Below are 13534 nucleotides of genomic sequence, written 5' to 3' on the forward strand. Positions count from 1 at the left end.
AAACGCAGAAAGACGTCAGCGTAACAAGCTAAGTGACGTGAAATGTGAATTAAAAAAAAAAATCGCGCCATATCTACTTAATTAACGGAAGAAAACGCTAACTGGATAATAAATTGATGAGCCCTTAAGTGAGGTAAGGTACGTGGTGATCTTGCTAATCTTACTCTTACTGCATAACATACACATGAATAAGAGCAACGTGCAGTGGGTGGGGTGGAGCGGGGGAAGGAGAGGTGTGGGAAAGGAGGGGGAAGTAAGGGAGAAAATGGGGCTAGGGGAGGAAAGTGGGGGAGGGGAGAGGAGGAGAGGTGTGAAGAGGAGCGGAAAAAGTGGGGGAGAATGAAGGGAAGGGAAGGGAAGGGAAGGGAAGGGAAGGGAAGGGAAGGGATGCTGTGGTGGTGGTGGGGAAAGACTGGTGTGTGTGGAAGAGGGAGTGAGGGAGAATATGAAAGAAGGGATCGCAGGAAGAGGCAGGGAGAGGTAGTGGATGCCAAGGTAAGGGAAGGAAGAGGCAAAGAAGAAAGAATGGGAGGCAGACGCAAGGACAGAAAGAGGGTGGACAGGGAGGGTAAGGCAGGGGCACAGGCGAGGGGTAGGGGACAGGGGATGGGAAAGAAGTAGAGAGGATTGTACAAGGGCTGATGGAAAGGCAGGGACACCGGTAGGATGGGATAGGGGCAGGGGGTAGGAACGAAACAGAAAAGCAAAGACGAAGGCAGAATGGGGCAGGAATTGGGATGAGGAAGAAGCAGTGGAGGCATGGAAAAAAAAACTTGAGGTAGGGGAGACCGGAACAGGGACTGAGTGAGAGACAGGGGTAGAAGCATGGACAGGATTTGGGGAACGGCAAGGGAGGGGCAGGATAAGACAGGGGAAACACAGGTAAGGGTATAGAGACAAGGAAAAAGATAGGATGATGGGGGGGAGGGACAAGGCAGGGACAAGAGCTGAAGGAGAGGCAGGGCTGCAAGGAAAAACGAAGGGAGTAGGCTAAGGTGGGAAAAAGGAAGCAGGGGTGGCTTGGATAGATGCTGAGATGAGGAAGGCATGAGCAGGGGTACAGAGGAGGCAGGATGGGGATAGAGGCGAGGTAGGGGTATGAACAGAAGGGCAATGGGAGAGGCAGGGGATGGACAGGGGGTAGGGTAAAGGCAGGGACAGGGAGAGGGTACTGAACACTCACCAGGCGGAGGCCATCTGTGCGGTGAAGTCAGGTCCCAGGGGGTAGGGGTACTGGCCTGATGCTGCGAACGGGTATACGGGGGGCCGCAGACCTGTACGTGAACACTGAGTTAGTATTATGTGCACATACACACACACACACACACACACACACACACACACACACACACACACACACACACACACACACACACACACACACCAGCAATCGCAACACCTCGGAGAAAAACACAACCTTAAAAAAAAAAAAAAAATCAGATCCATAAGACACAAACACACACACACACACGCAAATCCCTAAATACTTGAATCATACACGGTCCTACTAAACAGTTCTGAAGTATAACCAAATTCCAAACACCTAAACTGCAAAAATACGAAGAAAAACATAATAACGAAAAGCGGGGCGGCTGTCTTATCGAATCTATGGGTGCAATGGCATGGGCAGGTCCCTTATTTATGATGGTCAAATTCCACACAGCTACACGACCCAGACATATCATTCCACCACGTGAAGGCGTCCCTCTCCAGCGCCAGGGTGTAGAGTGGTGGGCTGAAATGTATATGGAGAGGGAGTAGTGTAGCTCTCGGGGACAGTCGGGTGTAGGACAAGTGTAGGGGTGTATGGGGAGGGTTTAGTGTGGCAGGGTGCAGTGTACATGGGATGGGTGTAATGTAGGTAACAGGGGGAGGGACGTCAGTGTGTAGAAGGGATGAAGGGTGTGTATAAGATGATGTAGTGCAGTATAGGATGGGTGTAAAGTGTATAGAGGATGTAACTACAGGGAAGGTGGAGAGTTTAAGAGAGGGTGCATGTAGGGACGAAGCAGTGAAGAGGGACGGATGATAAAAAGAGAAGGTGTAGAGAAAGCAAGTGTGTAGGGTAGTACAAGAAAGTGAATGGGAAGGGTGCAGGGGAGTAAAGGTGAAGTGTATATGAGGAGGGTGTAATACAGTAATAGGTGGGAGGATGTAAAGAAGTGTAAAGACAGATGAGTACAACTGGGGTGTCGGTGTATGAGGAGGGGTGTAGAGCATATAGTGTGTATGGGAGGGTGTAGGAGTGAGGGGAGGGTGGGAGTGCAACAGGGCGAGTGGTTGCAGAGGGGGAAGGACTGTTGCAAAGGTAAAAATGTCAGGATTATGAAGGGAAATTGACAGCACTAAGCAACACCCTTCTCTCTCTCATTAATACTGGAAAACGGTATTAATAAACATGCTAGGGATGAGAGAGAGAGAGAGAGAGAGAGAGAGAGAGAGAGAGAGAGAGAGAGAGAGAGAGAGAGAGAGAGAGAGAGAGAGTCAGTGAAGTGAGTGGTGAATATAGTGAATGATATACAATGACGGGATGAGAGGTGTGCACAGTGAGTAGTTGGATGTGATTGTGATGAGTGGCAGTGAAGTATGTGAGAGTGGTGAAGGGAGGAGGGGTGTGAGTGGTGAAGGAGTGTGTGATGAGATGCCAAGGTGCGAGTGCTGAGTGGCTGTGGTGTGGTGTGAGGTAATACTGAAGAGTGAGAATAGCGAATGTGTGGTGTGAGTGGTGAAAGACAGTACAACGGAGTGCAAAGGGAGTACAAGAGTAAGACTGCTGTGAGTACTGGGGTAGTGGTGTGAGTGGTGAAGAAAGTATGTACAAAGGAATACAACTGGAATACAAGGAAAGTTTCGTGTGAATGGTGAAGAAAATGTGTACGAAGAACTACAAAAGGAGAACAAAGAGTGAGACTGGTGTAAGTAGTAAAGCACAGTGAATGCAAAGGAATACAAATAAAGCACAAAGGGTGTGTGACGACGAAAGTGTGTACAAGCGAATACAAAGGGAGTACAAAGGAGTGAGAGTGGTGTGAGCGGTGAGGCAGTGGTGTGACTGAGGTGGGAGTGTCCAGACGGGATTAACCATCTTTATTGATGCTACCTACAGCCGCTACTGTCCTCACCCCTTCTCCCTCACCCCTCTACCCTCCCTCACCCCCCTGTTCACCCTTTCTTACACTTCTTTCCTTCCCCCCTCACTCCCTTCCTCATCCCACTACACCCCGTGCCTTCCCCCCACCTTACCCCAACCCACATTCAATCCCCCTCACCCTTCTTGCAGCTCACCCCACTCCCTACTTCCACCTTCACCTCTTCCCCCACGCATACATCCTCACTTTCCCTCCCTCACTCTCCCTGCACCTTCCTCACCTCTCTACTTCTCCCTCCCTCACTCTTCTTCACATCCTCCCTTACTCATCCTTCCACCTTCCCCCACCACCTCTTCCTTCATCCTTCAATCCACACACCTTAACAGCTATACTTTTACACCCCCCTCCCTCATCCCTCTCCCGACATTCTCACCCTTACTTTATCCCACACCCTCCCTCGCTCTACAATTCCTCACTCCCTTCCCTCCCTTCCTCCCTCACCCTTATATTCTTCCCTCCCTCCTTCCTCACCATTCTTTCCCTCACTCCTTTCCTCCCTTACTCTTCCACACACATTCTCTCCCTCCTTCCTCAAACACGTCGTTCCCCCCTCACCTCTCCACACACATCCCTCCATCACCCTATCCCCCTACCTCCTCCACCCTCACCTCTTTCTCCCTCACCTTAGCTCTTTAACTTCACCCTCATACCCTTCTCCCTTTCTCACCCTGCCTCTAACTCCCCGCCCTCAATTCTTCCTCCTTCCTTCACCCCACCTCCCTAACACCCCCACCCTCACCTCCACCACTCCTCTATCCTCCCTCCCCCACCCCTCCCTCACAATCACACCCCTGCGGAATGATGAAGTGTAAGGTAACGATTTTAAACACCTTCAAGCATTTCACCCCCACTGTGTGTGTGTGTGTGTGTGTGTGTGTGTGTGTGTGTGTGTGTGTGTGTGTGTGTGTGTGTGTGTGTGTGTGTGTGTGTGTTCTTTGCACATATATACATTTTAAAATTAATGTACGTTTCTAATAAATATCAATGTGTGGGTGTAATTCAGTCATCATCATCATCATCAAGTCTTCCAAATATCTATCTATCTATCTATCTATCTATCTATATAAATATCTACATACCGCCATTATCATCACTATCATCATCACTATCAAATCTCTGAAAGATATATAAGATCTACGTCGCTGAGGACATGATATTGTAACCTATTCCTCGTATGTAATATTCAAACTTAACGCTATTCAAATTTACACTGAGATTATCCTCTACACTTTTTAAAACTATGGAAAATAAAAACTTTCCTAAGAAATCACCGTGCAACATTCTAATCCAATTTGCCACGTCTGTACACGGGGAGAGGGAGGAAGAGTTACAGCGAGGCCTCTTCTCCCCTTTCCGCTGCCAGGGTGTTTGGTGCTGTCTGCGAAACGACACTCCGTTCACTTTAACTAGGCGTAAAACTGCTACATCTCCCTCTTGAATGCTGAACTATGAGGGGAGATGAACACAAAACTATGGTGCCAGTCACGAAGAGGCGCCAAGGAATGGATGTAGAGCCGCAGTATTGTCTTATCTGAATTATGGGTTGGCTGGAAAAAGACAAAAACCTCCGCCTAGCTAAAATGAGCGAATTACAGTGCTGGCCAGTGGGGGTACCAGCAAATCACAACACCGAGACAGTAAAAAAGAAAAGCGGTAACAGGGAACCCTACTGTACGGCCTTCGTAACGTAAAGCCCCTGAGTCAAGGCTTCCATAATCCAGATCATGTAAAGCCAGATCAACAATGACCCTGGATACCTTTATATAGCGTTAAAACACACACACACGCACACACACACACACACACACACACACACACACACACACACACACCAATCACTTCCGACAAATTTGAGCCATCGCGCGTCAGGCAAGGTCCCCACTCCGCCAGATGTCAACAAGAGGGAATTTCCAGCTGCCTACTTCCGTCCCTTTGCGTGTTCTCTTCCAGCTAGCACGTAATAAGTGGGCTGTGCTATTCATTCCCTGTTTTTAAAAATATTCCTTAAACCCAAAATATGTAATCCCGTAAATATGAAATTGTGGGACGAACGCTGAAGGGAGGTGATGTGAAAGGTGACATGAAGTGAGGTGAGGTACGGAAAGGTAAGGTCAGGTGTGGTAAGGTAAGGTAAGGGATGGGAAGGAGAGTTTGATGTACGGTGAGATGAGGTGAGGCGAAGAGAAGTGACGTGAGGTGAGATAAAGCGAACTGATGTGCGGTGGTGAGGAGATAAGATGTATGGTAATGATAATAGGGAGTGATATGAAGTGAGGTGAAGCGTTGCTGGAAAGGTGTAGTATAGTGAAGTGAGGTGAGGTGAAGTGAGATAAGATAAAGTGCATGTGAAGCTAGCTGAGGTGAAGTTAGGACTGTTGATGTGAAGCAAAGTGAAGTGAGGTAAACCGAAGCATAATACGATAGTGAGTTACAGTGAAAGTGAAGTGAGGTGAGGTGGCGGGCGTCACTCTCCCGCCTCACGCCAACTATTAATCAAGCGAGCGTCTAAAAATGGCGCCCAGACACACAACTGTGCCGGATATTGATTTGACAAACATGGCGGCTATCCATAAACCTGGGTACGCTTCACGAGGACCCGCCCACACCCACACCCACACCCCTTTCCATATCAATTTCCACACCCACATTACCCACACTCCTCCGCACCCACATCCGCACCCACGCTTACCACTCACATCCACATCCACACCCAAATCCACACGCCCACACCCACACCTACATCAGCATCCACACCCACTCAACCGAACTGCAGTCGGGCTGGGCACTTCCCCCCTACCCAGGAATCCCCAAATTAGGTCAAGTTAAGCAGTTAAGAGATCGTATAGGTTAGGTTAGGTTAGACTAGGCTTTTAGGGTAAGCTTAGGTAAGGTTAGGGTCAAAGTAAGTGCGATCATCCAGAGAAGGGAAGGTAAGCATGTGGTGTTGAAATGAGAAGCAGTTCAGAAATACCCTATGCTGTCCCGGTCGCTATACACAAAGAAACTAAGAAATCTAGATGATGCATACCAACTGTACATATACGGGAAGAAAAAAAAAAAAAATACGTAATCAATCTTGCCAAATGCCACTCATCCCTAAAACACGACCAGCATTAAAGAAAACGGAGAAAAAGGGCAAACTCTACTGTACTATTTCCAACTTCTATGTTTTTGAAAAGTGTGGTCCGATAACTACCCTCTTTCGTGCTGCGTTTCCTTAAATCTTCCTAAGAATCGACGCAAGACTTATTATCCTCAATGTAAATACCCTGAATAGCCTTTAAATATCAATCAATCTCCTTTATTTATGAGCACTTGTATTTAATTTTTTCGTTCCCACCTCTTAATGGCCCGATTTCAGAAATCAATATACAACCCATTTTACTTCCACTCCTTCATTAGGACAACGCCTATTCAATTTTACCCAAACATAACTGCTGGAGGAGTTGAGGCCGTTCGCTAATAGGGTATCAATTTTAGGTCACTTCATAATTAAACTTCAGGTCACTTCCCAACTGGACCAAAGTTTGAAGACTCATGAAAAAGATACATGTCCGCCTTAATGAGCCTCGTGCAGTTGACAGGCACTGCTCTGAGCCTCCTTCTTGCCTCCCCACACCACTTACTGGCTTTTGGGTCTAGGTGGTACGGCTGTATGCCCATGTGTGCTGGCGGGGGCTGGCCCAGGGTCTGCCCGTTGTGGTAGAGGGAAAACAGAGAGCCTCCGGCAGGGCCCGCTCCCAGACCCATCTTCTCCGCCGCCTGTGAAAGAAAAAATCTGTTATCAGAAGATTATCAAGAAATCAAACTCTAAATGTAAATAAAATCCTTATATATATATACAGAGAGAGAGAGAGAGAGAGAGAGAGAGAGAGAGAGAGAGAGAGAGAGAGAGAGAGAGAGAGAGAGAGAGAGAGAGAGAGAGAGAGAGAGAGAGAGAGAGAGAGAGAAGGCTTAACCTCGATCAAAAGCCAAGATCAGTAAAAACAAGACCTGCATCTGAAGGTCACACAATCACATCTAATACAAACTCAATTAACAATAGCTGGATAATAAAGTGAAAAAAAAAAACACGACGTGGATAGCCCAATATGACTTTTGTGCGGATGGAGGCACTGACAGACTCCATCAGGGTGATCAAAGTGGCGACAAGTGTGGGTGTAGAGTCTTGGGGTGGGTGGTGGTGGGGTGTGGAGTCTTGGGGTGGGTGGTGGTGGGGTGTGGAGTCTTGGGGTGGGTGGTGGTGGGGTGTGGAGTCTTGGGGTGGGTGGTGGTGGGGTGTGGAGTCATGGGGTGGGTGGGTGGTAGGGTGTGGAGTCATGGGGTGGGTGGTGGTGGGGTGTGGAGTCTTGGGGTGGGTGGTGGTGGGGTGTGGAGTCATGGGATGGGTGGGTGGTGGTGGGGTGCGGGGGTGACATCTATTCACTGCCTACATGTACTACATTTGTACCATCCGTGGGATAGACGGACAGAAGGATGAATAGACAAATGGATGTACAGCAGGTTAAACTGATAAACAGACTGCTGGATGAATGGACACAAAACTCATAAATGCAGTATCATACCCACATATATATTTATATATAATTCTATGTTAGCATATACAGTATACTGCATTACACTAAATATATGCATATAAGCAGAGAGAGAGAGAGAGAGAGAGAGAGAGAGAATTTAACTTTCTTCCTATCAACCGCATCTCTCTCCTTTAAAAAGAAAAAAATAAACCCATATCTCACACTTTCTTCCATACATCAGACTCTTACTCCATTTCCCTCCATTTCTCTCCATCTTCACCACTCCTCTTCCATCTCCCTCCGCCTCACCAGCCCCCTAATTCAGGCTGGGTGAGGCAGGCAGGCAGGCAGGACAGGGGGGCAGGGTGGATGACAGTGAGGAAAGGCAGCTTGAATATGGAGGTGCTTTCGGTGGAGGGGCTGGGTGGAGAGAGAGGGCTGGTGGAAAAAGGGAGAGGGCTGGCAGGGAGAGGACATGGATATGGAGAGAGACGAGGGATGTGTAGAGAGGAAAAGACTCGTGGAGAGAGGAGAAGGATAACAGAGAGGTGAGTAGGCTGGTGAAGAGAAGGGAGGACTGGTGGAGACAGGTATGGGCTGGTGGAGAGAAAAGGATGATGTTGAGAGGGATGGTGGGAAAAGGAGAGGAATAGACAGCTGGCGGAGAGAACAGAGGGATGGTGGAGAAAGGAAGGATGGTGGAGAAAGGAAAGAGGGCTGGTGGGTGGAGAAGAGTTTGCTGATGGAAAGAGGGAGAAGAACTACTGGTGATAAGAAAGGGAACTGGTGAAAAGGAGATAAAACTGGAGAGTGGAAGGGCTCAGTGGAAAGAGAAAGAGCCGGGTAGTGGGAGGGGAGTGGAAAGAAAAGGGAAAGGTAGAGAGAAGGTTCATGTAAAGAGAGAGGTGGTAAAGGAGAGAAAGGATAATGTAGGAGTGTGAGTGGAGGATGAAACTGGTGAGAGAGGAATTAGCTTGGCGGAGAGAGAATGGTAATGATGAGGAATGGTTTAGGGAGAAAATGGGAAGGGGGAGAGAGTTATGCAAGGGTTAAAAGACTGGATATTATGGCTGAAGCGAGAGAGAGCTGAGATAAGAGATATGACGATGATGATAATACTAGTGGAGAAAGGATATGGTACGAGGGAGGCAGAATGAAAATGGTGGAGAAAGAAATGGAGGGGTTGATACAGGAGTGGGCCATGAAGAGTAGAAAAAGGTTGAGTGAAGAAAGGATAGGAAGGTTGGAGTGGGTCAGTGATGAGAGAATAAAAAAGGGGAGCAGGAGAGTTGTGAGGAGGGACCAGATGACATATGGAGAAGAAAGAGAAAGACAGCAAGCTAAATAAACAGGAGAGAAAGGAGACAGCGAGAGAGGAAAGGGCCATCAAATCAAAGGGGTACCATGAATGAAGGACACACACACACACACACACACACACACACACACACACACACACACACACACACACAAAAGCCCCTGGAAACTGTTAACTAGGTATCGATCGGACGGAGGCGACGACGCAGCGGCAGGAGCAGCACGAGGAGGAGGACGAGAAGAAGGAGAGAGGCGAGGCGAGGCGAGGCGAGAGAGGGCGTTTGTCCATGGATGCTAAAAGGTGGTGTGGCGGGGACAAAGTAAAGAGGTGGGGGGCTGCATTAGTGAACAAAGCCGCCCACCACCGCTAGTCCTCCTGCCATTTGCCACACTCACACTAATACATGCAAATCCTGGATAACATTTTGGGGTGGTGTGGAGATAGGAGTGTAAGTGTGTGGCTGGAGATGGAGTCCCACCACCCAGGCCTTAATTCTTAGCCTTAATTGTCAAAAATCACACACGAAAAAGGTAAAACAATCAGGAATGAGATTAAAAGGTAATAGGATGATGAAGAAAGGAGAATTTGAATAAGTGGAATGAATGAAAAAAGGGGTGAAAGAAGCAAAGAGAGGCAGTCAAGGATGGAATGAGAGTTGATTGAGAGGGGTGGGGCGAAAGGAAGAGGAGTGGGGAGGGGGAGAGACAAAGAGAGAGGAGAGGGGAGAGATAGAGAGAAGAGAGAGGGGAGAGATAGAGAGAAGAGAGAGGGGGGAGATAAAGAGAAGAGTGGAGAGGTATGACAGAGGAAAGAAATGGGAGAGAAAGAAGAGAGAGACGAAAAGAGGAGAGAAAAGAGAGAGAGAAGGACATGGAAGAGGAGAGAGGGTAAGAAAGCAGAGAGAGAGAGAGAGAGAGAGAGAGAGAGAGATTTTTTTTTCGAACGTACGCGTGTATGTGTGCACGCGCCGTCGTCACGTTCACTCTCATCCCTGGCCTAGATTACACCAGTTCACACCAGCCCATATACCACCTAATACCAAACCAGTCCTGTCCACCACGCCTAACACCACCCAATACCAGAATTCTTAATACCAATTCAATCCATTCTGCCACCCACAATACCACCTAATACCAGAATCCTCAATACCAAATCACCGTTAATACCACCACTCACCAAATCCTAATGACTAGCTCTTAATACCAACTAATACCAGGAGTTTTAATACCACATCAATCCTGTCAATCGCCCATAATACCACATAATACCGAAGCCCTATTAACCAAACGAGTCCTGTGCATCATTCATACCAACTAATACCAGAAGTTTTAATACCACATCCGTCTTCCTCGCGTCCCTTAATACCACCTAATAGAGAAGCCTCAGTACCCAAAATACCCAAAATACCGGACGTCCGAATACCGGTAATACCACACTTATACCAGCTAATAAAATAAGGGATAATACCACATCACTCAGACTCATTTTTAATATATAACTTAAGGCCTAAAATTATTAAGTTCTGTTCAGTAATAATTCTCTCTCTCTCTCTCTCTCTCTCTCTCTCTCACACACACACACACACACACACACACACACACACACACACACACACACACACACACACACAAACCGGACGCACGAATCAATCAGTCCGTACATGGAGCTTTTTAACCAAACTTTATGAAGAGGTGAGAGAGAGAGAGAGAGAGAGAGAGAGAGAGAGAGGGGGGGGGGAGGTTAGGCAGATCCCCTCACAATCGATAGAGAACAAATGTGCGCCTGAATAAGATATGGCGGGTTGATATTATCTTGGGAAGGAGGCAGGGTATATGGGAGGCCTGGACCGCACATATGGGGATGGGGATGTCTCTCTCTCTCTCTCTCTGCTTATGAAAAAAATGGGGGTAAGTACGTAAATTAACTTGAATATGAAAAAGAAAAAAAGTTTAAAAAGTTTAGACACAAAAGAAAGTGAGAGTTTAAGATAAGTACAGGGAGCAGACACTTGAGTCTATAAGTTGTTGTTGTTGCGTAAATCCAGTCTGTCTTCCGAGCAGACCAGTCGACTACAGGTAGGCAACTCCTTCTGCAGGGCCGTTCTATAGGTACAACAATACAGTACATACATCGCGTAGGGATCCGGCACCCCTCTGTGGCACGCAGCGCCCAAGCAGGGTCAGACCAGGGTCCTTCCTACAGCGAGGTGCTGGAAAATATGAGGTTTGGCTCCTGGGTGGACGTCGCAGCTGCCCCACCCAGGGTTCACAGCGCGACACGTTAAGGTTTTTCATCATCACCAGTCAGTGCAGGCAAGCAAAGGTAATGAACACTAATTCGGTAGAGGTAGGCACACGTAACACTAGAAATTACTTAGGTTAGCTCAGGTGACATACATGTAGAAGGCAAATAGGGTTAGCACAGGCAACACACACCTAGAAGTTAAGTAAGGTTAGGACAGGTAGCACATACGTAAGCTAATAAACGAGAATATGGGTAATAATCAAAGGTTAATCAAGGTGAACACAGGAAAGCCATTTATAGGTCTGGTAAGGTGGACAGAGGTAAGAGTCAATCAAAAGTCATTCCAGGTGAGGACAGGTACAGAATAAGAGGTTAATCAAGGTGAACGTATGTAAGAATCAGAGGTTAATTACGGTGAACAAAAGTATTAATCAGAGCCAATAAAGGTGAACACAGGTATTAGGCAATTAAAGGTCGATTAAGGTCAACACAGGTACAGAGAGAGAGAGAGAGAGAGAGAGAGAGAGAGAGAGAGAGAGAGAGAGAGAGAGAGAGAGACAGAGAGAGAGAGAGAGAGAGAGAGAGAGAGAGAGAGAGAATGTATTTCTGGTAAGGGAAATGAAACAATTGCTGGTGACTGTGACCCAGAATGAGATGAAGTGGTGGACAAAGAGACGAAGAAGAATTAATCGGAGATGAGTGTTAAAATAGATGAAATTTGGCGAAAGGGAAATGAAAATAAAATATGCTTCAGTGACATTAACGCTGGTGACAGTGAAAGCAAGCAAGATGAAAGAAATATTGGTGACTGTGAGAATGAGATGAAATTCAGTGGTGACAGAGACAGGTGGAGGAGCGAGGCTGATGCTGATGATGATGCTGTGTGATGTATAGTTGATCAGGGGGGACAATTAATGCCCTTTACGCCAGGGGTCGGGTCAGGCGGGGTCAGTTGAGGCTCAGATCACATGAAAGAGGCTGCCTGGGAATACTTTATGGCGGGATGGTGAATTTTGGACGCATCAATTTACAGGGACCAGCACACGGTATTACTATTGGATCGAGGTGGATGTGTTGGCCGCCTGTGGGGAGGAGGGCTGTGTGGGGAGGAGGGCTGTGTGGGGAGGAGGGCTGTGTGGGGAGGAGGGCTGTGGGGAGGAAGGCTGTGGGGAGGAAGGCTGTGCGGAGGAGGGCTACGGGGAGGAGGGCTGTGGGAAGGGAGTGGAAGCAAGAGGGGAGTGTGAGGGAGGTGGGGAGAGGTGCTGGGGAGAATGTGGCAGAGTTAAGGGGACGGGATTGGAGGGAAGTTTTTAGGAGGAACAGCGCGAAGGGAAGGGAAGGAAAGGTGTGAAGTGTGAGTGAAAGGCAAGAGGGAAGGGAAGGGGAAGGGGGTAAGAGAAGGGTGTGAAAAGAGGGAGAGACAGGATATGGAAATGTGAGGAAGGAGATAAGGAAGGAGAGGATAAGAGTTGGTTAGGGATTGGGGAGAAGAGAAGCGATGGGAGGTTGCAGGAAAGAAGAGGGGAAAGGCGGGTGTGGGAAGGCGAGGGGAGGATGTGGAGAGGGATGGAGAGGGCATGGGAAGGGGAGGAGAGTATTTGGGGAAGCTGAGATGTACAAAGGAAGAGAGGGGAGGGTGTGGGGTTGTGGGAAGAGGATGGTAAGGAAGGGAGATGGGATGAGGAAGGGAAGTGGAGGGAAAGGGGTGGATGGGGGTGGGGAGGGGGCAGTACTCCTCCCCAGCTCTGGCATTTACACGACAATCACGGTCACCGCACCGACCATCCCAATTTTCTATTTCATTTGATGCAAGAGTGACGACGGCAGTGTGAGTGAGTCAGCACACACACACACACACACACACACACACACACACACACACACACACACACACACACACACACACACACACGCACACACACAAAAAATGCCATCAACATTCCACATTGCACAACTCGTGTCCAATGAAAATCTCAGAGGCAGCTAAATTGCCCTCCAGTGTTAGCCTCTCTATTAACTTAACAAATCTCCAGACCAGCACAGAGGACACACAGCAAATATCACCACCGTATATGGTGCAAAGAATTTTACCAAACTGAAAATTCTCATGGAAATCGAAGCAAACACAAAGCGTTAAAATGCAATCACCAATATCCCGCCTTGTGACTTGAAAAATGCCAAACTAAATTCATGAACACAAAAATCTCTTGTAAAACCCTAAGAAATATGGTAAACTTCTAAATTATTGCCAAAGCTTAGCAAAGAGCGTTGAAAATTGCTTACGAAGTGTTAGAAGATAGATTGAA

At 47.8% G+C, this 13534-nt stretch overlaps 1 protein-coding gene across 1 annotated transcript in view; it reads right to left on the reverse strand.

Annotated features, from left to right (window-relative positions):
• LOC145410694 (protein pangolin, isoforms A/H/I/S-like) overlaps positions 1-13534 on the reverse strand; it is a 634854-nt gene that overhangs the window by 25909 nt on the left and 595411 nt on the right. The window contains exons 4-5 of the mRNA XM_080280806.1: positions 6776-6911; positions 1184-1274 (exon numbers count right to left, since the gene is read on the reverse strand). Coding sequence (XP_080136932.1) covers positions 1184-1274; positions 6776-6911 — 227 coding nt within the window. The remainder of the gene's footprint in view (positions 1-1183; positions 1275-6775; positions 6912-13534) is intronic.

Source organism: Coenobita brevimanus, chromosome 86 (assembly GCF_032717465.1).
Source record: "Coenobita brevimanus isolate Jiangsu-jjx chromosome 86, ASM3271746v2, whole genome shotgun sequence".
NCBI classification, from domain to species: Eukaryota; Metazoa; Arthropoda; class Malacostraca; order Decapoda; family Coenobitidae; genus Coenobita; species Coenobita brevimanus.